At 37.9% G+C, this 23488-nt stretch overlaps 1 protein-coding gene across 1 annotated transcript in view; it reads left to right on the top strand.

The window, feature by feature from the left end:
• The first annotated feature begins 1707 nt into the window (after window positions 1–1707).
• Window positions 1708–23488, top strand: part of ENPP3 (ectonucleotide pyrophosphatase/phosphodiesterase 3) — a 40365-nt gene continuing 18584 nt past the window's right edge. The window contains exons 1-14 of the mRNA XM_075749997.1: window positions 1708–1839; window positions 3093–3171; window positions 6363–6485; window positions 7732–7857; window positions 9287–9347; window positions 11721–11818; window positions 14302–14381; window positions 14954–15073; window positions 16542–16651; window positions 18033–18098; window positions 18986–19058; window positions 20429–20537; window positions 20702–20830; window positions 22218–22249. Of these exons, the coding sequence (XP_075606112.1) occupies window positions 1708–1839; window positions 3093–3171; window positions 6363–6485; window positions 7732–7857; window positions 9287–9347; window positions 11721–11818; window positions 14302–14381; window positions 14954–15073; window positions 16542–16651; window positions 18033–18098; window positions 18986–19058; window positions 20429–20537; window positions 20702–20830; window positions 22218–22249 (1338 nt within the window). The remainder of the gene's footprint in view (window positions 1840–3092; window positions 3172–6362; window positions 6486–7731; window positions 7858–9286; window positions 9348–11720; window positions 11819–14301; window positions 14382–14953; window positions 15074–16541; window positions 16652–18032; window positions 18099–18985; window positions 19059–20428; window positions 20538–20701; window positions 20831–22217; window positions 22250–23488) is intronic.

Genomic DNA, 23488 nt, shown 5'->3' on the forward strand with positions numbered 1-23488 from the left:
GCGATTCCTCTTTGCTTACTTTTTTATCTTTGGATTTGTCATTAACAAAGCAGAACCTGTAGGCAAGGCGTTGGTGTGAAACACTTAGGAAGCAAGGCATGGGAAAAGGTTAATGAACCGTTTCGTACAGAATTGTCTGTCCCACATCCCAAATATCGTGTCAACTCTTTCCGTCTTCCCCAGGGCTATAAAAGTCATGCAGCTGCCTTATAAAAAGTAATGTGTAGGGATTATGTTATGTTTTTTAAATCTTTTGTTGTAGCCAATACACAGTTTAAAGCTTCTGTTTGTGACCAAAAATATAAACATTAAATGTGTGTATATGTATCTTTAGGTGTATATGTTTGCACAAGCTTTTGCATCTGTAAATTGGAATTTAGAGAAAATGACAGGTACTGATTTTGGAAGGACTCAAAACTTAATTTTGAAAATAGTCCAATGAAAAAGAGATTCGAGTTATGATACTTTTCATCTCTATGTCATCAGAACAATTCACATAGTGTAACTTTGTATTTAATGCTCCATTGTGCAAGGATTGCATAAAATAGGAAGGAAATATTGGAAATTCAGAAAAAAAGAGAAGATAAAATAACAGGCATTTTTTCTTTAAGTCTTCAGTTAAAATAAATGAATCATGAGAAACAATGTGGGAAAAATACCTAGCAATGAAGGAAAGTAAATTATACTTTCAAGAGGTACTTGGAAGAGTAAAATGATAAATAAGTATCCTAAAACATATTCTTTCTTCCAAATGCACTAGTTTTCGAATGCCTGTCTATATGAAAAAAAAAAAATCTAAATACTGGAGGTGTAAACTGTTAATATTCTACACCATTTATCTATGTTTTTGATAAACTGTATGTATGAAGTACTTCCTTGGCAACTTTTTCCTGGAAGCTTAGGCAGAGAACTGTGTCCTCACAAATAGTAGTCACATTGTTTAGTAAGTCCTCCAGAAAACAGAGCATATGTATTAGGAACAACTTTTTTATTAATAAGTAGCCATAGTCCTGAATTTAGACATAGAAGTTAGCTATGGAAAGTGAGGATTTGAATAGGTGCTACCAATGTTATTTCACCTTAAGGATGAATGTCCCAAAATCTCATCTGCATACCTGTTATGAGTTTTGGGGTTTTACTTCAGCTCTCTCAGTGCTTGCAGCAGTAATGTTTGCTGCTGTAATAGCTGTACTTTCAATTTAGTATCATCTAAATTATTTCAATCACAAATGTGAGTTTTAATGAAAATGGAGGGTAAAACCATAGTGAACTCTAAGGTGAAGAGTGCATGCCCTGGTGATTGGGCTGATCTGTGCTCAGAGAAACAAGACCTGTTAGGTTATCCTGGCAGGGTTACCCTTCCTGCCCAGAAAGAGTGGCTGCTGCTCTAGCCCAAATGCACCCCCTGATTCTTAGTCCTTGCTGGCTGAATGTGGGATTAAACTGCTGCCTTCATGCCTGTGGTCTCTCTTCAAGAGACTTCAACATTTCTGCCACTTCAGGCAATCTTTCCAAACATGCTTATCCCATCTGTCTCTCTTAGTTCTCTCACCAATTCCATTTCTATTCCTACTTTTGGGGTATTTCTCCTGTACAAAAATCAAGGAGTGAGCAGCAGGAAGAAAGTAAAGGTGGGAGAGAGAAAGGGTGAAGGAAGTATCTTTGGTGTTGCTGGTGCATGTTGTTGCTTGGAAAAACATCGGTGACATGAGGCTGGAGAGGCTGGGCAGCAAGGAGAAACAGGAAATTCTGAGCATGGTCACAGGTAGCATAGCAGCAGGAGGAGAAAGTGTGGGGTCTGGAAGGAGCCCCTCCAACTGTGTCTGTCCAGAGGAAGAAGTATGTGCAGCGCCAGACCCTCGGTTAGGTCTCCTGATTGTCCCTGTTAGAGGGTTAGTTGGAGTATGTGACATTCCTGACTTAATGCCTTCTGTGCCTGGATCTTCCTGGTTTGTGGGAAGGAATAATGTGTACTTGGACTGTCCCAGTGTGGAGCTGCTCTGTGGCCAAATTGTCCACCCACACCTGAGAAGTGAGCAGCCCTCCCTGCTGCCATGCTTCTGCCCAGCACTTGCAAGGCAGAATGGGCAGTAACAAAGAGTGTTTCTGTGAACAGGGATGGGCGAAAAGTAACAGGATGGTGTATGTGCACTTGGTTATATCCTACCCACACGTACAGTTTTTCTCAGCTCCTTATAATTGCCGTAGTCTCAGTTAAGAGGCTCTATTACAGTAATACTGAGCATGAGGGTAAGCATCTCTTATTTCTACTTTATTTTGAATCTTAGTATTTGATAGTGCCTGGTGGTTCCTGGAAATGGCAGGAGACAAAAGAAGGCAAAAATGGGAAGTAAACTGGACTGGTTTATGGTGAATTTCTGTGATATGCATTTTCTTTCCCATTGTTGCCTTAGTGAAAAGTGCGTACACTATGAAATATCCTGAGAGGGTTGTCACTTTTCATGCTGCCTTTCAGCCAGCATACGTTGCCATTCATCTTGAGTGTCTCTTAAGCTTATAGAGGCCTCCTCAGCCCTTCCCCAATTCTCCCAAATGTTATGCTGCTTTCTGTGATGAGATTTCCTTTTCCCAATTTCATCTAACCTCACTAAGGGAGTGACTTCTTATGAGAAACTGGCACATGGGTGGAAATTTGACACTTGCAGCCTCAATCCAGCTGAGTCTCTTAAGAAATCCTTGTGAGCATTTCAGGAAGATACAGAAGCTAAAAAAAAAGGAATTACCTTCCTCTTACAGAGACAAAGAATTTGCAAAACAGGTAAATCTATTGAATACTTCCTGCAATCTTTTCCCCAGCAAAGACTTCCCCTATTACAAGATGGGACTGGCCATAGGTTAAGAGTGCGGTATTAAGGTGTTGGCTTGTAAACAGTTCACAAGATTATAATTCTTGTGCCTCTCCTATCTTCAGGCTGAGGATGTCTCCAATTTTTTGATGAACAAGTTCAGAGAAATGATTAGTTCATAAGAAATCATACATTCATAGAAATAAAAATCACACAGTTAATTTCTAATAAACATAACAGTTTGTCACAATTGTGAACTTCAATTTTTCTGTGTCTGTGTGACAGGTTCTGCTGTGCGCTTTGGTGGTAGTATCCCTGGGACTAGGTTTAGGACTAGGACTGAACCGTGGAGGCCAGGAGCAAGGTATGTTTATGATATTTTCAGCATAATTACCGCTGAAGCTAGATCTGGTAAATGCCTTCAGCAGAGGCTCTCTTATAGCTTAATGTAAATGCTCTGTGAACAGTTACCACCTGTAAAAATAAAGTTCTTTCATTTTTCAAGTTGGATTGTATAAAAACTGTACACTCACAATCTATACTTGAAAAACCTATGCTAAACCAGTGAGTGCCTTGCTTCTCTTTCGAGAAGCGTTCAACTTAGTTCACAACAGATTTGGAAATTGTATTATAATAATAATTTTAGGAAATTTGAGATAGGAGTTATCTTATTACATATAATTCCTTGCAATTATGTAAGCAATATGTTTTGTAGAAGAGATATCGTTGCACCATTCTGGGGACTCATGCTTTGGGTACATTTGGCATAGTTCAGGTGGCTAATGTTAAAACTGATTATGAATTTTCTCAGAAAACTTCCATTTCCATAAAGCTATGATAAAAAAGAGCTAATGCTTTGATTTGGTGGAATGTTATTTTTTTAGTTAGAAAAACAAAGTGGCATTTTGATGTCAGTAGGTCAAGCTGGATGAGAACAAACATACCACATGCTGAATTAAATAAAACACTTCCTTTGGAATCAAAACAATAGTAATCTCATACTGTAGTTGTTCAGGGAAGCACAGTCTCTTTCTCATTCCTAATCAACACATATTGAACTTGTTTACCTCCTTATTCATCAAGTCTTAGCTCCTTCTGAGGTTTTTAAATACTATGGGCCTAGCAGAGAGGATGAGATGGAACTGTAATTGCTTTTTGATGACATGTATGTGGTATTACAGCTTTCTGTGTAAAATATGCAGATATCCACAGCCTTAGACCTCACTGACATTTACCTGAGGAACTTGGTCACAGTTGTAGTAAGTGAAAGATGGCACCAAATCAGCATTTTTGGTGCCTCTGGCTGCAGGTGTTACAGAGTAATCCTAAACTGGGACTGACTAACTTTATTTGCTACTTTCATAACCAGACATACCTGGGAAAGATGAATTAGCAACACACGGTATTACACTGCAGAGTAGGAGGGGAAGCCTGAGCCTGGAGTGGGATGTACCTTTGTGCAATTGCATTTGCTGTGAGGGCAGTGGGAAAGTGTGTTGCTGTTCAGGAGCAAAGACAGTCGCGGTCCAGGTGGGTGCTGGGGGCTTGTGCTCTCAGGAGAAGGAGCCTGGAAAGGAGTCAGGAGAACCTGTCATTCTGTACATTTAAAAATTATCACAGAGTTTGCATTTTGTGATAGTACAATTGATTCTGTTTATATACTCAAGGTAAATTTCCTTATAGCTTCTGTAGTTGTAGTGACTATTAAAAATAAAAGTTAATGAAATACTAAGTTCCTGACCTTGTGTAGTTATGAAGAAATTAGAAGAATGGGTTGCAAATTATGAGGACTATGAACAGTTCCACTACAGAGAGAGGAAAAGGTTTATATTTTTTTTGATTTAGACTCATCATGCTATATTCTATATAAGCTTAAATCAGGTAGACCATCTGAACAACTTTGAGTTGTTCAAAAGCCAATGGATAGAGGAAAAATTAAATTAAATACTCTAAACTGCAGCCAAAAAAAGCACAGAAAAATTGTTTGCATGTTATTTACATTTATGAAATATCACAGCTCTTTCTTGACAGAACAGACTCCAGTCATAAAACACTTAGCCCTCAATTACTTCATTCCATCTCTACTTCTGACAGATCCATTTATGGTCATTACATATATTGTTTGTTATTCTAATTATTTGCAAAACTTTCTTACATTGAACAGTAGTTGTTGATGTAAGCATTTAAAGTTCAAGGTACAACGTGAGAACTTTCTACTTGTGAAACAAGCTGGCTAGCTTGAAAAAATCATTTTAGCTCTACATGGTTTCTACATAGTGGATATTAAAGCTTGAATTCTGTAGGCAGTGCACACTGCAAAAGCATGAACCTTTTGACAACTATAATTGAGTTGCACCAGCAAATCTGAGTAGTTATACCTATCCCTGTCTAACGGTGTGAGTAGACAAGAAATCTGGAAATGTAGGTGCTCAGAGTGGTTCAAACAGTATTTCTGCAGTACAGAGAATGTGGACACAAGGCTTGTCCAGCTAGTCCAGCTTGTCCAGCTAGTGTGGAGCTGTGTGGATGTTTGGAGATTGTCCTCAGGTGTCCTCAAGAGAGCCAGAGCTCTCCCTTCTCCCTGCACAAAGGTGTCAGAGCTGAAGTGAGGAACTGCATGTCTCTATTTCCAACATGAGGCCCCTCATGTGGACTCTTTTCTTTCTTTCGATCAAAACAACCAAATCTGCAGATTTTTAAGGGATGTTGTAACAGTCAAGTGGGAGAAGTCTGGTCATAGTCCCAAGTGCTCTAATAAGCCTTATGGGCCCTGCCCAGCCCCCCGGGACTGCTCTCACCCTGCCCAGGACCCCATTTCAGCCCCCTGGGGCCATCAGCCCCTGCCCCAGGGATGCCGCAGCAGGGCCAGTCTCCAGCTCCTCACAGCCCTGCCCTGCGTGGCCATGGGTCCAGCCAAGCCAGGCCCACCCATAGGCCAACAACCTGGCCTTGACCTGTCCCTGTCCCCAGGGAGGTGCCCAGTGCCTGGGTAGGGCTTCCCTGGTGCCCCCTGGCTGCCCCGCTCCTGGCTGGGGCGATGGGATGGGCCCTGGCTGCCAGGCCTTGCCCAGCCACCCCGGGGAGCCCTCACAGCTCTGGGTGCCTGGCCCTGAGGGAGCCCACATCCTAGAGGGAGCCCCATCCTGTCTCCCTGCCAGGTACATTAGGGAACATCCAAGGCAGGAGTTGTTCTTCCTTTCGCATCACAGACCCAGAAATGAGCAGGGGACATGCCAGTTTTCCCCTCCTCGTGCTGGGAGGATGGGACACCTGGGCATGCGGTCCTGGGGAGACCTGCTGCAGAAACAGCCCTGCCACAGGCTCTGGGCAAGCTCGGCCCTAACAGCCACCAGAACCTTCGATGTCCAGAGCACTTCCTACAGCTTTTGTTTTGCCTTGGTGACCTGAGAGCTAGTGACTGCATTGGAAAATGACTCGGGAAACGGATTCGGGAAATTATTTAGCACATTTCTCCCCGCAGCTCATGATCCATGTAACTGATCTGTCTGGAACAGGGTTACCCGAGCACTCAGACTCACTGCCTTCTCCTTACAGTCAGCTGCAGGCACAAGTGCAATGAGCCGCACAGGAAAGAGGTGTCTGGCTGCCACTGTGACAGCGGCTGCAAGGAGCGTCAGGACTGCTGCTGGGACTATGAGGACGCCTGCGTGGAGCCAAGTATGTTCCCCTACAGGCAGCGCTCACTGGTTTCCATTTTATTTTGGGTTCGGTTTTTCACATGATAGCAACAGGAAAAGAATAAATTCCCATATTTATGCAGAGATACGGAAGTTATGTCGCATTCCCTCAGGGAGGGAAGGACATGGTGGTGTTGAACTGCTTCTGCACTCAGATGGCTAGAGGCCCATAACTTGGTGACCTGGCAGAACATGGAATCTTCCTGTGTTTGTCTCAAATCAGATGCATGTACTTTTGTCGCCTGTGGATAACCAAAGGATTTGCAGTGCATATCTCCTGGCCCAGATAAAGCTGTGAATTGAACGTGAGCGGAAATCATAGGTTACCTTTGACTGGGTAACGATCTGAAACGAGGAAACAATGCCGCTGTGCTGGCGCCTCCTGCACGGTGGAAAAAGAGTGGGTGTTTCTGGGCCAGGTGCACTCTCCAGCCTCATGCAGCGCTTGGTGGGGGCCAGGGGTTGGAGGGGTGCACTCATCTTCCAGGGGACCGGCCTGGCTGTGCATCAAGGACAGACTCCTCTACAGTTACTCTCTCTGCTCTCACGGCAGCTGCGTGGGTGTTTCTTCATCCTTATCACTTTTTCGCCCGCTTCAGCCCTTACATCTCTTTTTTATTGTATGCTGCAAATCACGTGCAAGAGCAGGAGAAAGATCCGTTTCCTTCTCTTTCTCTTCTGTAGGAGAAATATGGGTTCGATTTTTTTTTAATTTTTTTTTAGAATCATAGAATCTTTAAGTTTGGAAAAGACCTCAAAGATCATCAAGTCCAACTGTCAACTCAACACCACCATGTCTACTAAACCGTGTCCCAAAGTGCCATGTCTACACGTTTTTTGAACACTTCCAGGGATGGTGACTCCAACACCTCTCTGGGGAGCCTGTTCCAATGCCTGACCACTCTTTGGGTGAAGAAAAATCTTAGATCTTCCTGGAAGAGTGGAAAGCATTGAACAGGGTGACTTTAGGAGCACCTTTGTAAAATAAATTATTCTATAAGTCTGTGTTACTATTCAATGGCCACAAAAATAGGTTTTATGTGTTAAACGAATTCTTGAGTTTTCCTTTCAGATAAAACTTCAAAGCAACTCAAGCAGGACATGTAAACTATGGTTGAACAAAATCTTTTTTTTTTTTCTCTTTACCTGTTTGTGGGATTTCCACATAAAGGAGTTCACATAAGGTTCTGTGAACTGAATCATAGTCTTTTTCTTTCAATTTTCAGCCCGATCTTGGAGGTGCACTAATTTCCGTTGTGGTGAAACACGGATAGCTGGAAGTTACTGTTCTTGTTCTGATGACTGCTTGCAGAAAAAAGACTGCTGTGTAAACTATAACAGCGTTTGCAAAGGTAAATCCAAAGTCAGAAAGATTTATATATAAATTGGCCTGTGAAATAAATAGATGGGCAAACATAGCAGTTATAAAGGTTAGATGTATTTCTTTCTCAAGATTAGAGTCTTACAGTGACATTTTGGAAAATTAAGATGTTTTGAGGTGAAGCTTTTGGTATTTTTGACTAGGAAAAAGACAGTTTGTGGAGAACAATGTGAATGTGTGTCATTCATAAGACAGAATCTTTTGAATATTGCAGCAGTATACCAAATGTGGGGGTTTGGGATTGTTTCTTTTTTTTTCCCCAAAAATAGATGGAGACATGTTTTCTGCTTCAAACTTCATGCAATCTAAAGTACATATTGTAGTAATCATCCCCAATTGAAAATTTCCCATCCTTTTTATTAGAAATTAATTTTTAGATTGTGTTTCTCATGTTGTACTTATTTCCGAATATCTTTGTTCATAGCTGATTGTTTTATACAGACTCAGGCTAAACCCATAAAGAATAGCACTGGTAAAATTAGATTACAGGATTTATACCTGAGGAGTATACTGGTGGCATAAAACGTGGTATCTGTTATCAGAATTCCTTTATATTGTAAGGTGACAGAGATTTAAGGCATCCTGCAAAATTATATTTGTCGCCTACATGCAAATTAAAGCTAAAAGCAGTCAGGAGTTTGACTAGGTGTTGATTGATCTGATGTAGTTAAGGTCACTGTATATCCCTGCCTTTGGCTGATTACTGGGAGAGGAGCTTTCTGTGGTGAGCCACTTCAACAGCCACTCCTTCTTCTCTTTTCTTTATATTTTTTCCTTTCTTGGATGCTTTCCTTCTTTCTTCTCTTATTGTCCTCCCCTATTTCTTCCAAAGAGATGGGTAAACATTATCAGAAATTAGTATAGCTGTGAAGCAAGTGGAGAATATTCAAAGGAGAACAGAAAAAATAACTTCAAATTTGGAAGCCAGGGTAAACAAGGAAAGATTGAAAGAGTTTGGGCTTTTTACAGACAAAAGGAAAAAAAGGCTAAAGGGAGCCCTGGCAATCATCTCTAAATGTGTGAGTGGTATCTGCAAAAAAAGAAGGCAGTAATCCCGTGTGGACAGCATACAGTTTAAATGTTTTCCATTTAAAACCAGGTAAAACTTAGGCTAAGCTTTCATAGTGATTTCTTCTCCATTTTGTTTATTTGCTTGTCTGTGTAGTATATGTGCTTTGTTTTTAACTTATAGTTGTAAGCATTAGCCCTTTCAGGTTTTGAGGGCCTAATAGGTCGCACTGAATGATTTCTGAAGGTGTCTTCAGCCCTATGTTTCTATAATTCAGTACTGAAGCAGAAAAAATACCAGGAAGTGTTCTAAAAAGATCAACCAGGAAACTTCTTTGTTATTTATGTAGTGGTTTTTTATGCTGACTCAGTATTTGCTTTTGTCCTTTTAGGTGAAATACCTTGGGTAGAAGAACCATGTGTATCACTTGAAACTCCTCAGTGTCCAGCTGGGTAGGATAAAATACTTTTGTCTTCTTAGCAAATAAAATCATTGTGATGGTCAGAAATACTTCAGTGGCCTGAAGCAGGTTTTCATGAGGTTTTCATATTTACTGAGAATAAGTTTCCTGCCCTGAGGAATATTCTATAGAAGCGTTTTGTGGCTAGCAATGTTTTTTCTTTCTAAAACCTTGGTCATTTTGTTGCACATTCATTTATCATTTACTGTTTAGAGCAGAGTACAGGGGTTTAAATCCAGACTGAAAGTCAGTTTGTAAAGACCTGGAAAAATTGTTAGAGTTATCTCAAGGTTCATGTATCACAAATTGTTCATAATCCATTTTATGTTACCATATTGTATCTGTGATAATTCAGATAAGTCACCTTATGCAGGCTGTAATAACTGTTAGAATCTGTGATTGTAATTCTTTATCTAAATAACAGTTGGTTGTTTGTTTTGTTGTTGTTTTTTTTACTTGAATTATCTGTGGGAAGAAAGGTGTGTTGAAAAGGAAGCTATGAAAGTAGCCATATATCTACAAACACTGAAATGTGGTAATTCTGATGCACACCTGTAGATATTTTGCCATTTGTGCACTATTGCAGAATCAAGGTAGAGGCTAGGCAGAAACACAGTTTAAAAGTTGTTCTCAAAGAAAAATGGATTCTTTTCTCATTCAGTTATGGTGTTTGTGATATCACTTATTATTCTGTCTGTTTTGCTGCCAATTTAATTTAATCATAACAATAATGCCTTTAGTATTGTGGCTTCTTCATGTGTTCCTACATGTGCCTCCCAACATAGGTATAAAAATATACTTTTTAGGTTAACAAATAACTTGCTGAGTTAACACAGTTTCATAGGCTAAGCTTGGAAACTAGTGGAGGAGGGCTTCTTTAAGTGCTGTAAACAGCATTGCTATATAAAGCTCCATTTAATTTCAGATTCAAATCAGGAAGTTGTTTTATACAAACTGTTTTTATACAAACTGTAGGTGCCAGTGTACTTCTGTGTTTTGGAAAGACTGCTGTGAATGAGACACAAACTGTGATGGTGATTACTGCCTGATGTGAATATATAACTTTTTAAAATAGTTATCACTTAAAGTATTACTCCAAAAAATGGTTTGGAGTCAATTATCGGTAACTGTGTTTTATGAATCATTTTCCTTCTCAGTATTTTCCAGGCTTATGGAGTGAATCGTTCCTATAAATTACAAATAGTTGGGGTTTTTAAATACTATGTGTAGTGAAGCCTACTTCAAACTACATTTTTAATTTACACAATTTTTGTGTTTCTTTATATGTTTCTAAGGAGATTGTGGAATATGTAATGATGGTTAGCAGAAAGACTGAATTTGCAGAACTAGATAACTTGATCCTACTGATTTTGTCATGCGGTGGTATGAGAAAAGGTGCTGTAGCACCAGCACTTTATAACTGCTAATGTATTTTTCTTTAGGAGTCATTTCAGGTTGGTTAAGAGAAAGCTTGTTTAATAACTTTGAAGTTTATTTTCACAGTTAGCACCTCCTAGTTAGAATTTTTATTACAAGAATTTAAATTCTGTTCTAGATATCAGCTGCAGTTTCTGCCTATTTTATCATACCTACTGTATAAACTCAGATCTGATGCTTTTATCCTTGTTGCTTTACATAGAGTCTTACCCTAAGCACATTAGCAGCTCCTGCATTCCTTTAGTAGCTTTGAGTTCAGTTTGAGAGGAGCCTTGAGGCAAAGTGTTCTCCAGCTCCTTAAGAGCTGGGAAACTTGAAAGGTGTAATCCACAAAGAACATGGACTGCTTAGTGATGTCTTCACGAAGGAAATGTGGTAAGGTAAGGGGTTAGCACAAACCTGGCATTGCAAAGAGATTACATTTCTCAGCACTGAGGCCAATTGACCCTAACTGCTTGCTGGGTGACTGCTGTACTTTTACAGTCCTTGTGCAGCTGCCCTGAAAGATTTTTTAAGATGCGTTAAGAGATAAGAGACAGAATTCAACCCATTACTATATACAGAGGTACTTTGGCTGTTCTATGCACTGGGTTTGTATTTGGATGCTAGTCTGAAGCACTTGTATTTATTTGTATTTGTAATTAAATATTTGTAATTTAAAGATTAACAAAACCTAATTTATTTTTCTAGGTTCTATATGTACTGAGCAGCTTGTATTTTATTCTTCCAGTGTTGTTGTTTTTTTCAGGAGGATTGTGTATTTGCACTCAGAATTGAACTATTTATCTCGCACTGTAATGTTAATTCTGGGAAGTACATGGGAATTCCAGATCTTGCTTTTAAAAGTAGAATTTATATTGTTAAAGATCTTAACAAGTCATCAACTCTCCAAACTCCTTTACAATGACAGACTCATATTTTTTTGTAGGTTTGATCTGCCACCACTTATCCTTTTTTCAATGGATGGGTTTCGAGCAGAATACTTGCAAACTTGGAGTTCTTTGATGCCAAATATTGAAAAACTCAGTAAGTTATCAAGAGTACTCTGACTATTTTCTTTAAAAGTCTGCATGCAACCTCTCCAGTCCCTTTTGCTGCTGTCATGCGCGCGTGTTGCTCAGCAATAAGAAAATCACAAATCAGGTCTCCCTCATCAGTTGCATATTTTCATTATTAGACGTTCTACGTTAATTCTTGTATTTGAGTGCTCAGCAAACATGACTTTCTTTAACAAGTCATACACTAGTTTAACAAGTCTAATACTGGTCACCAGCTTTTTATTAAAAAAATAGTTTGAAATACACATTCAAATACAGTTGAAGGCTAAAAAAAAGTTCCAGAGAAGGGTTTCCTACATTCTCTGTACTCCATTGAAGAATTCTAGCTGATAAGGAGATCATCATTAAAGCATAATACAAAGACAAAATGCATTAGGTTATTTGGAAATTTCCTCAAAGATGCACTTTTCCAAGTCAAATATTTTCATATATTAAAGAGATGCTTCATATTTAAAAGTATGTCAGTGAACATTATTATATTAGACTTAAATACAATGTTATTTACATATTGGTATAATTTAATATATTGATGTGATTGCAGTAAGGTTCAAATAACTGTTTCCCAGTATTTCTGAATATTGAGAGAAAGAGTAAGTTGAAGATTTTTAATTTGTGCTGTAAAAGGCTCTAAAAAGTGAGACCCTTTAGTGCACACTTTGTTAAAATTTCCTGAATAATTTAGAACTCAGCTCTCAAGATACTTTGTACCTGGACAAAATGTCTACATATTTATTAATTTCTTCTCAGCAATAATACTCTAAATTGACAGTGGTTGTATCTGTTCTGAATATATCATATTCTGTTTCTATTGTGCTCATTTGAAAACTTCACATGGACGTTACAAGGTACTACATTTTACTGAATAGTTAACAATCTTGTTTGTGGATAATGAGGGTATCCAAAAGCCTGAACTTGAAGCAGTGTGCTAACCTGGCTTCTTGTGCAAATATTTTATTCTTTGGTGTTATTCTGACTTTGGAAGGAACTTGAATGAGTGAAGAAATCATGCATGCAGAAGTCAGTGTTCAGTTCCAGTCTTTGAAACAGGTGAAAAGGAAATGCCAAATTGACAAAAAGCATGAAAACCATGCTACATATATGTTTCCAAGAAATCTTTTCAAACAAGAACAGATCTAATTCAGCATTACTCATATTTGTGGTCAATTTTAACAATTGCTTCTGCATATTCATGCTTATACTTTTAGGAAAGAAGGAAGCTGTTCAAGAGAAATACATTAAAAATATGCTGATTTTCTCATGTATTTGTCAATTATTCAGCCCATTAAATGCTCTTTGAGCTTTTGTTCTGTACAAAAATGGGACAGTTTTGCTGAATAATTTCAAGCTTTCATCATTTAGTTGAGGTTGTTTAGTTAAAATTGGTTTCTGTCCTTTGAAATGCTGTACATCAAAGAATAAAGTGTGTTTGAGAACAGTTCATACAGAACTGTTTCTCCACATGAGATGATAGATTAAAAAAAATGGCATCAGGGCATCTTCGAGTCTTCATACTTTTGTTTTGTGGGTAAATAAGTTGGATACCACAGTGGATTTAGATATTACAGATGTTCAGGTGTGGTAAGTGCCTTAGATATTGCTGAAAAGTGAAGTGATGTTTGGAGATAAAGGTAGGACACCAGGGGTAGGATTCACTCCAGAGCAGGACACCTACATTTAGCTATGTTCTTGTAGGTGTCTGCATGTGAGATGTCTACATGCTCATTGTAGTTTATGGTTAGTGCAGTCTGTACAGCATGGTGCAAGAACCTAGAGAGCAAGTCAGCTCAACCGAGAGACAAGAGGGTGCCACTGGACGAAGTGTTGCCTTAACCTAGTATACTTCAGAATGCTGTGGCATATCCTAGGTGGCCTTCAGCAGCTGTGGCAGGAGGACACAGATTTCCCAGTGATCTTGCATCAAAACTGGCAACTTTCATGCAGATGTCTTGGATATCTGAGGGTATCTCAAATGGCACTGGTCTCCAGTGCTTAAGCAACTGAATCCTTCCCATACATCCAGTCACCAGACAGCTCTGCAGAATATCTTGCCTGGGCTAACCTGAGGTTTCAGTCTTATTGCGTAAACATATATGTCTAATGCCATTTTGGATCTCAGAAGTATCCAAGATGATCATTTGGGTTGGCAGACAGGATGTAGGAGCAGCATCTGAAGGCCAGGCAGGATCATTAAAGATGTCTCAAATGGCCCTCGGCCTCTAGAATTTCAGGAGCTGAATTGAATGTCCAGGGCCCACTGGCTGCAGTGGGACGGTAGGCCTAGCCCACAAGAAGACACCAGAATGTTTGCATCTTAATTTGGAGTCACATTTCCCCTCTTAATGCCACAGCAACTGAACGTAGTGATTTTGTTCGTTTGTTTTTAAGACTGTTAGTTTTCAATTTAAAAAACAATTACAAGCAAATTTATATTAATTCCATGATCTGTTACAGAAACATGCGGCACACATTCAAAATACATGAGAGCTGTTTACCCCACAAAAACCTTTCCAAACCACTATACTATTGTCACCGTAAGTGAGAATTTGCTATTTTTCCTTTTCATTATCTGGACAACATAGAAAGGATTTTGTGGTGCCAGCCTTTTTGTGGGACATGGGAACTCAAGCTATAGGAGTAAAAGAGAGAGAGAGATGCTGGGATTGTACATGCAGGCATGATCTATGTGGCTACATCTATATGCTATCTGATTCTGGCCTGTGAACCAGATATTCCTGATCTTTGTCAGTCTAACTGGGTATGAGTCAGTCTGGATGAGGACACAGCCATTTGATGAGAGTGTGTGTTAGGGTGGGTTTGATAGCTGATATACAGCTGCATGACATATATGGTACTTAATCTACAGCACATTGGGTTTTAATTAAGCTGGGGAAAAAATGGGGAAACTTAAGGGAACTTGACAGGCATGCTGAATTCATTGGCAGGAATCTGATGATCTGTGTGAGTTAGGAAAGTGTGTTCTGTTTCTGTGTAAAACAGCCCTAAAAATAATTGCAACACTGCAAGAGTGTGCATTGCAACAGAGTTTAGTCTCCATGTGATGTCAAGATTCAGTGGAGTTTTTTTGTTTATTTTCATTTTGCAGGGATTGTATCCAGAATCTCATGGCATTATTGATAACAGCATGTATGATGTAGACTTGAACAAGCATTTCTCGCTTTCGGGGACGGAAAAATTCGAACCTTCATGGTGGAAGGGGCAGCCAGTAAGTTTATTTCTCATCATGGTATACCTCTATGCCTAGAGTAGCTCATGTGCCATATTATGAGACAAAACAAGAAGACAATAAAATGCAAAGCTGTGTGATATATTTGTAGTACATGCTAAATATCCTGTAGGCTTTGTATTATAGGCTGCCTACAAAACAGTTTGCTTTTTATGAAAGTAAAAGAACTCTTAAAAAGTTAATTCTGAGACGTAAAAATTTCACTTAATGTAGCAGTTAGTAAAAAAGACTTAAATATTTTGGCTGGTATTGGAATGGATCTCTTGCCACAGGAAGCCACAGTAAATTTTTTATATACTTTTATTGTGGGGTATTTTTTTGTCTTTTGGCAACTAGCTACAAAATGAAATCTGAAAATCTACTTTCAAACGCACATCCATTTACAAATACACTTACAAAGTCCAGGCATATAAAAGCAAGGAAGGGAATAGCAAAGAGCTTGATTTCCAGCAAAATGAACGCTTATATATAACATACAGCACATTTCATAAAAAACCCCCACCCTCATTGTATCTATGGTTATGATTAATATTATTAATTTACTAGAAATAACAAGCTGTAGTAAGAGTACAAAATATAAAAAATACACATGTAGTATATAGTATATCTACTTAATATACATTTATATATTTATTTACATGTGATTATACATATATATAAGTGTGTGTGTGTCTATGTAGTCATGTTTATAGTATCCTCAAGTACACAAGTTTTGGTGCTATTCTTTCATGAAGGATTCTGTCAGGTTTGTTACAGAACCACAGCGGTACTTTTTAAGATGACTAGGAATATGCCCTCATAATAAAGTCATATAACTAGAATCCATATCTTGGAATGGAATGGAACAGAACTGAACAGAATAGAATATTTCAGTTGGAAAGGACCTACAACGATCTTCTAGTCCAACTGCCTGACTACTTCAGGGCTGACCAAAAGTTAAAGCATGGCATTAAGGGCATTGTCCAAATGCCTCTTAAACACTGACAGGCTTGGGGCATCGGCCACCTCTCCCGGAAGCCTATTCCAGTGTTTGACCACCCTCTCAGTAAAGAAATGTTCCCTAATGTCAAGTCTGAACATCCCTGATGCAGCTTTGAACTGTTCTTCCATCTTCATGATCCTTTCCGCTGTCATTTGCCACAGGAAAAAAGATCAGTACCTGTTGCCAATTACGGAAATACTTATCTGATATTTTTCTATGCTGAGAATACCCAAGAAATAGTAACATCCTGGCTTCCATGCTACTAATTTTTCTTCAGAATGTGTAGAAAACAAACTTCAAATCAGAAATGGCCATTAGGCAACTGCGTGATGTGTGAAAGAAGAAAAAGAAATGCATGCTTGCAGCCCATATTTCTGATCCAATTATGTACTTTTCCTTTAGCGATCTGAGGCCCTCCAGTGGTGTAAATGTCATAAAATCATTCATTTGTATCTTTATCCATAGCTCTGGCTGACAGCAATGTACCAAAATTTGAAAGCAGGCACCTTCTTTTGGCCAGGCTCTGATGTTCCGATTAATGGAACATACCCCACCTTGTACAATGTATTCAACAGGTAAGTTTTTATAGAGCTTGTAGTAAATTCCTGTCAATTACTCCAAAAATCCAAATCACCGTATGACAGTTGAAGGAAATTAAATATAAGATTTTTAAACTACCAGATTTTTAAACAACAGTCTGAGACATAAGTGCCATGTCACATTGACCTGGTTTTGCCACGGAACTACCACTAATAGTTGAAATTTTCAAAACTGTTTAAGGTATTCATAGTGAAAAAGTCAAAGGGCACTGTATATTCGGCTCTCCTAAACAGTTTTGAAAGTTTCAGCCAACTGCAAACCACTGATCTCCCACTAGGAAAGCATCCTATAACTAATTAGTAGCCACTGCTAAGTAATACCAATGATTTCCATATTTCCATACATAAAATCTATACATAATATATAGCCCTTTAAAAATACTTGTACTTGAGAAGAAGCTTTCAGATAACCTGTAATGTAAGATAATGAACCCAAACTTGGAAGCCATGGCAAGAGGCTGTAGAAGGCAGAAACTATTTGAAGAAAGAATGCTGGATAGGGAAGCTACTGAAGGAGGATGGGCTCTAGATCAATTCCCTCTGGTCTTGCTTGTGTGTGTGATAATGTGCACACTGCTGCTGAATCATAGTTCTGTATGTTTTGTCTGGTTAATTCACAGGTTACACATGTGAAAATACAGCAATTACCTTCATAGTATTTTTTTTTCTTGTGGAAGGCATTGATATTAGTACATTATTTCTAAATTTTCAGGATGATTTCATGAAATCTCCCATGAGGCTTCACATTTACAAAGATAATCTAAGGCAAGAATATAACTGTAAATCTCTATAGATAACAGAAGTTTTGCAGTGATGTGTAGGACTGGTATTCAGAAAACACTCAAGTGCTGTGGGTAACTAACATAAAGCTTGTGCATGACTTTGGGGGAAAGCAAAGCTATTAATGAGTGAATTCTTTCATAGGAAACAAAGCATGACCTCACAAAGATTTTTCTGGGGATGTTGCTTGCTTTTAAAATATGGAAGTCCAAGGTTTATACATGCTGGAAAGAATAAAAATTATTCTGACTTATGTCCTGAACTTGACATCTCTTGTTTTGCATGTATTTAATTATAAATATGAGCACCCCCACCAACATCACACATTTGTGTTTGCAGAATCAGGATCTGTCTAATTTATCATTAAAAGTGAGTTACATTCAATCAAAAATGAGAATAATAAAACTGATAGCTGGTACCTTGTTAAGATGCATCATTCCTGAAATCCAAATCTATATGACTAGAGGGTGGACACTTTCTCTGTCTTTTGGAATTAGAAGGACTTATCAGAAAACCTTTGTTAACATCATATCTTTCTTTCTTTTTTCTTTCTTTTTTTTTTTTTTTCTTCCTCCAGTTCAGTCACATATGAACACAGAATTTCAGGAATATTGAAATGGCTTGATTATAGCAAATCTGAGAGGTAACACTTGGTAATATCTAGCTGGTTTGTGAGACTATAGCTTAGAAAGGTTTTAATGCTTAGCTATTGGTGTTTGTGAAACGTGGAATCTTCCTCGCCATCTCAAATGATCATTAGCTGAACTTAACCCTAGTCTATAAGTATAGCTAATTATTTTCTGGATAAGATTGTAGATACGAAAGATTAAAAAGTGCACATATATCTGAATGGGATGTACTGTTGTATAAATTTGCTTTTATTATTGTGTCTTTTTTCTTCACTCATGAAACATAGAAACAGAGGAAACATAGAACATTCAGTTTCTAGTCTAAGTGTATGGATGAAAGATTTTATATGAAAGATATTGCACAAGGAAGGTTAAATATCTGAAAGTAATTGCAGGCAGTAATTCAGGATGAAAAGGAGATGTCAGTTCTAAATGTGGTGCTCAATTTCGTGATGTGTAAACAAGTGAAATCTTTTATATGATAATTTGTTAACAAATAATTTGTTAAATATTTGCAGTTAGGGGATGCTCTCTAGAGTCTCATTGCTTTATCAGGAAGAGATCCTTTAGGTAGTAGTTCCACCTGCATCTCAAAAAGGAACAGCTTGCTCTGCTGTCTGAGATCTTGAAGTTTTTCAGATTGATTTCTGGATTCCAATTAAAGACACTTGGATACTGTTTCTGAAATTGTAACTTCAAATAGTCCATGTTGATTAATTACAAAACTCAGAGGAAGTTGAATGATTATATTTGCTGTATGAACTTTTATTAAGGTTTAAAGAAGCTATTTATAATTCCATTTTAAGTTTCATTTATTATTTTTTTTTAAGTGAAAGTGTTCTTTTGAAATGCTGTCTCTAAATTATCATAATATTTCATTCTTATTTATTTCTAACCCAAGGCCTGATTTCTACACTTTATATATCGAAGAACCAGATTCTTCTGGGCATTCATTTGGACCAGTTAGTGGTGGTGTAAGTAGCTTTTGTGTTTTTCTTAGACTAAATCACACTAAAAATGGTGCTGTACAATGAACTTAACCACCTTACAAACTTGGAAAGGATAGTAGATAAAAATTACTGTGTTTTATGAGTTTTTATTAAGAACTCTTGCTTGCAGTTAAGCCCATTTGTACAATTCCAACACTGAGTGTGAATCGAAAGAGCTGTAAACCAAACAGATTGGCAGAAAATCATTTCAGATCATACTATTAGAAATAATATTAAAGGCTGTATTCAGACTGAACTTTAATTTTATTGCCAAGTGATATTTGGATTCATGCAGCCTGGCAAACACTCAGAATTGTGCTTTTTTTTATTCCTAACACTGTATTTCAATGTGTGTTAATTTGTAACCCAAAAATATTACATTTTTAGTTGCATGCAGGCAAAAAGTTCAGTCTTTAAGGAGTTTAGGATTTATCATGTCAGCTCCTTCCTGGACTGGTCTTGTTTAATAGATTTGAAAATGGTCTTCAGCAAAAGGCCTTGCTATAGTGGACAAGGACAGCAAAACTGATGTTTGTAGGATAGTTTTAGCCTTCCTAATTGGAAAGGGAACTCCATTTCTCTTTGCACATAAAGGGCTTACAAACCCATTACTGTATATGTCATTATATACGTGTACATGCAAGAGATTCAAGAGACTGCAGCAGTTAGGGGGACAAGCAGGGTGCAAATGGTCAGTTGAGGAGTCCTCAGACTCAGTGGGGTATCCTCCTTACTGTAGGACTTACAGGAAGACTGTAAGTCAGCTGCACCAGCTAGGGAGGACCCATCCTCTCTGAATGGCTGCAGGGTGGGTTGTGCTGGATTCCTGCCATATTACTTCAGTGGTGGTCAGTGGTTTTCTGTAGGATGTTTAAAGGGACTGTATATATGAGATAAGGTCACCATGCCTTCTTGGACGCTATGCTGGTCTTATAGATAATACATGTGTGTAAATATTTTTTAAATGCTGCTTATTGTTAATACAAGACATGTTGATACTATGACAAAAATTGTGTTTAATGCCATAAATCTGATATTTTATTTAAATTTGGGAGTTAGGAACAAATTTGATCTGAATGTGTTTCTTTTTTTTCTTTCAATAAACATATTTTAAAGCTCAATTTTTCTAAGGTAATAGAAAAAATTAATTGTGAGTCATCTTTATCACATATTCTGTGGAAGAGTAGTCAAATTCTGCACATCTATAGAGGTGATGGAAAAAGAAAATAAGAAACAATATTAAGAAACTGAAAACTGACAGAAAATTTCAATTTTTTTCAGACTTTGATGATTACATTTAAGTGATAACTTGAAATCAGAAAGAAAAATTCTAATGATGCTGGTTTATCTCACAGGTAATCAAAGCCTTACAGCTAGCAGATCAAACACTAGGGATGCTAATGGAAGGACTTAAACAAAGAAACCTGCACAAATGTGTAAACCTCATTGTTTTAGCTGATCATGGTAATGTATATAGTATTTTTTTCAATCTAAATTTTACTGAGTCATTATTTTCTTCCTCTGTGTAGTATGTGTGCTTATTAGTTTTAATCTATTTTATAATTCACTTTATCTTCCTTGCCATATATTATATATAAAAAAATAACAGTTTCTATATTGTCCTTTAGGGATGGACATGACCTACTGCAAGCAGTTAGAATTTATGACTAATTACTTCAAACAGATTGATTTCTACATATACGCTGGGCCTGCAGCTCGCATTCGAGCAAAAGATGTTCCAAAGGACTATTTTACCTGTAAGTACGGACCACTCTTGGGAATGCACAATTAATATTACAGGAAATAAATGAATGAATAAATAAATGAATAAATAGGGAAAATGGGTAATCAGTAGTAATCAGCAGAGTGAACATCTTTCTGTTTCACTCAACCTGGCTCAAACATCCATGGAAGTTGGTTGGCGGGTTTTGCAACAACGACCCATTTAGATGAAATTGAAGGTTAGAAAAGCTTGTTGTGAATTCTGATTTGCATTTTCTTGGCACATGGAAAGATGAAGTAAAGATAGTTTTATTGTTTTAAACTGGAACTTCAGGTCTTTTGTAAGTGTATTGCTCTTCACAGATTTCTTGTGCAATATTGGCAGAGTCAGTGACTATTACTAACTGAGTGTACAAAGTTACAGAATCTGAATCTTAGCACAGCAGGATCTAAGCCTTGATTGAGCCCATTAGCTAGTATCACAAAGGAACACAAAATTGAAACCATGTGAGCTGACTCTGACTTGGAATAGATACCGTGCTACCAGACTGGAAAAAAAAAAAATCCCCAAACTTTCTGTATCAGGGAAAAGAATGGAGCGAGGTAAAACCATGGAAGTGTTCTATTTAGTGACCTTTTAGAATTCCTGAGGTATTCTAAAAGGCATAGTTCTTGCAGATCTCAAATAAGAGCTTGGAACCCCTTGTACTTTTTATTTATCTTTTCGAATTGTATTTATACTTGTAGGCACAATATTTACACAACATAAAGCAGACTTTCCTTGTTTAAGTAGAAGACAGTCTAAAAGTCAGACAGGAGCAGATTAATAAGCAGAGGAGATAATAATGATGTTTTTTATGTGTCTTAATGTAATTGTTGACTCATTTTCTCTAATGTTCTTTTTCTGAAGGAATTTTCCTTTTGTAAAGTGCTCAGATTTATTTTTTAGAATGCTAATGTCAAAAGGTTAAAGTCAGTCTTTGAAAATGTGGAAGGTGAAAGTACCAAGACAGACTGAATTTTTCTCTGTGACTACTGCTGGAAGTGGAATATAAGACAAGTTCTCCAGGTCCAGTTCAATGTTAAAAAGGTTAACCTTCAAACAGAGGTTAGGTGGGAGAAGAAAATTTCATTCTAATGATGTGTCAGCTTTAGATGTAGGCAGTCATCACCATGGCAGTTTTCTATGGTCTGTCTTGATATACCCAAAGTGCTAGGTACTCCCACAGGCTACCACACTTAGAGTCAGTTACCCTTGGAAACATAACATTCCTACCCGTGGTAGGTTATGGTTACCATAATATTCACAGACTAATAAAGAAATTCAATTTGAAAGACAAAAAACATGTTTAATTTTTTCTCACGAGGCTTTGGACCTTCAGCTGTTTGAATGTATGTTAATTCATCTTTTCTTTTTAACAGTTGACTCAGAAGGAATTGTTAAAAACCTCACAGTGAGTAAATATTTTCATAATTTCTCCTCATAGTCCCTCACAAATTCTGCACCCAGGCTAGGTTAAAGCAACTTTTCCACACAACAGATAATGGCATTGTAGAGCACATTGTCACAGGGTGTTGTAGAGGCTGGAAATATAAATAGGAAGGGAGCATTTTAGATGAATTAATGGAGGACAGACCTGTAAAAGCTATTAAACATGATCCACAAACAACCTCTGACTTTAGGAATCCCTGAAGCCTAGAGGAAACTGAGCAGGTACGAGAAAGAAGGTTTGCTCAATACTTGACTTCTTCTTACATACTTTCTCTAAGTATCTGATTCTGGAAATTCTGGAGATCAGATTGGAAACTAGGCAAGACGGATCTTTGTCATGACGCAGTATGGCTCTTTTAGGATCTTTTATGACATATCACTTAAGTACTTGCAGTGCTTTTAGGTATGCTGCGCTACCACTGGGTCCCATACTGATAGTTCTGCTTGGGTCTCTGCTATACTGTGTGGACGTAGCACTTCAGGGCAGGTCCAAGCTTGTCTGTGTCTCCCATGTAGACCATTGCTCCTTGTGGGTACACTCTGTGACAGGTGAGCTCTCAAGGGTGCAAACAAAGGCGTGCAGAACAGAATGCAAAACAAAGGAGGACCAAGCCTATTTCTTTTACAGAAAGGTAATAAGATGTGACAGTGCATGTTTTTCCTTATACCTTTTTAGATAGATAATTTGCTGCCTTTTTTTTTCTTTTTTTTTTAGTGTTCAAGATATACATTAATACATGTGGGATGAATGTGGTGGACAAACTAAAATGCTTGTAGGAAAGTTGTCTTTTTTTTATTTCTTTGCATTTATAATTTACAGTGAGTTAAGCATTTGAAATTATTGTCATAATTTTCCCTTCTTTCCTTCATTGACAATTTGTCTTCTATTCTATGACTAATCCTAGTCCAAACTGTAGACAGATGTTCTGATAATTTTAGAATAAATGCTCTCAGCTTGGAAAAATTCCGGGCTGTCTCAGCTGAGTATACTTCTGGTAAATCACCACTAGAGGTCTTCCTGTAACTTGTTGAACAACTCAGTTGTGCAATATCACACGTAGCTTTTGCCTGCCACTGAAGTCCAAAGGGCAGTGAACATTCCTGTTGAATTTTTTCGTGATTATGAATACCCTAGAACACATCCGTTATTCCCCAGCATCCAAAGCAGACATGGGAGTAGGATATCAATGGTTGGGAACAG

Source organism: Balearica regulorum, chromosome 3, assembly GCF_011004875.1.
Source record: "Balearica regulorum gibbericeps isolate bBalReg1 chromosome 3, bBalReg1.pri, whole genome shotgun sequence".
Lineage (NCBI taxonomy): Eukaryota > Metazoa > Chordata > Aves > Gruiformes > Gruidae > Balearica > Balearica regulorum.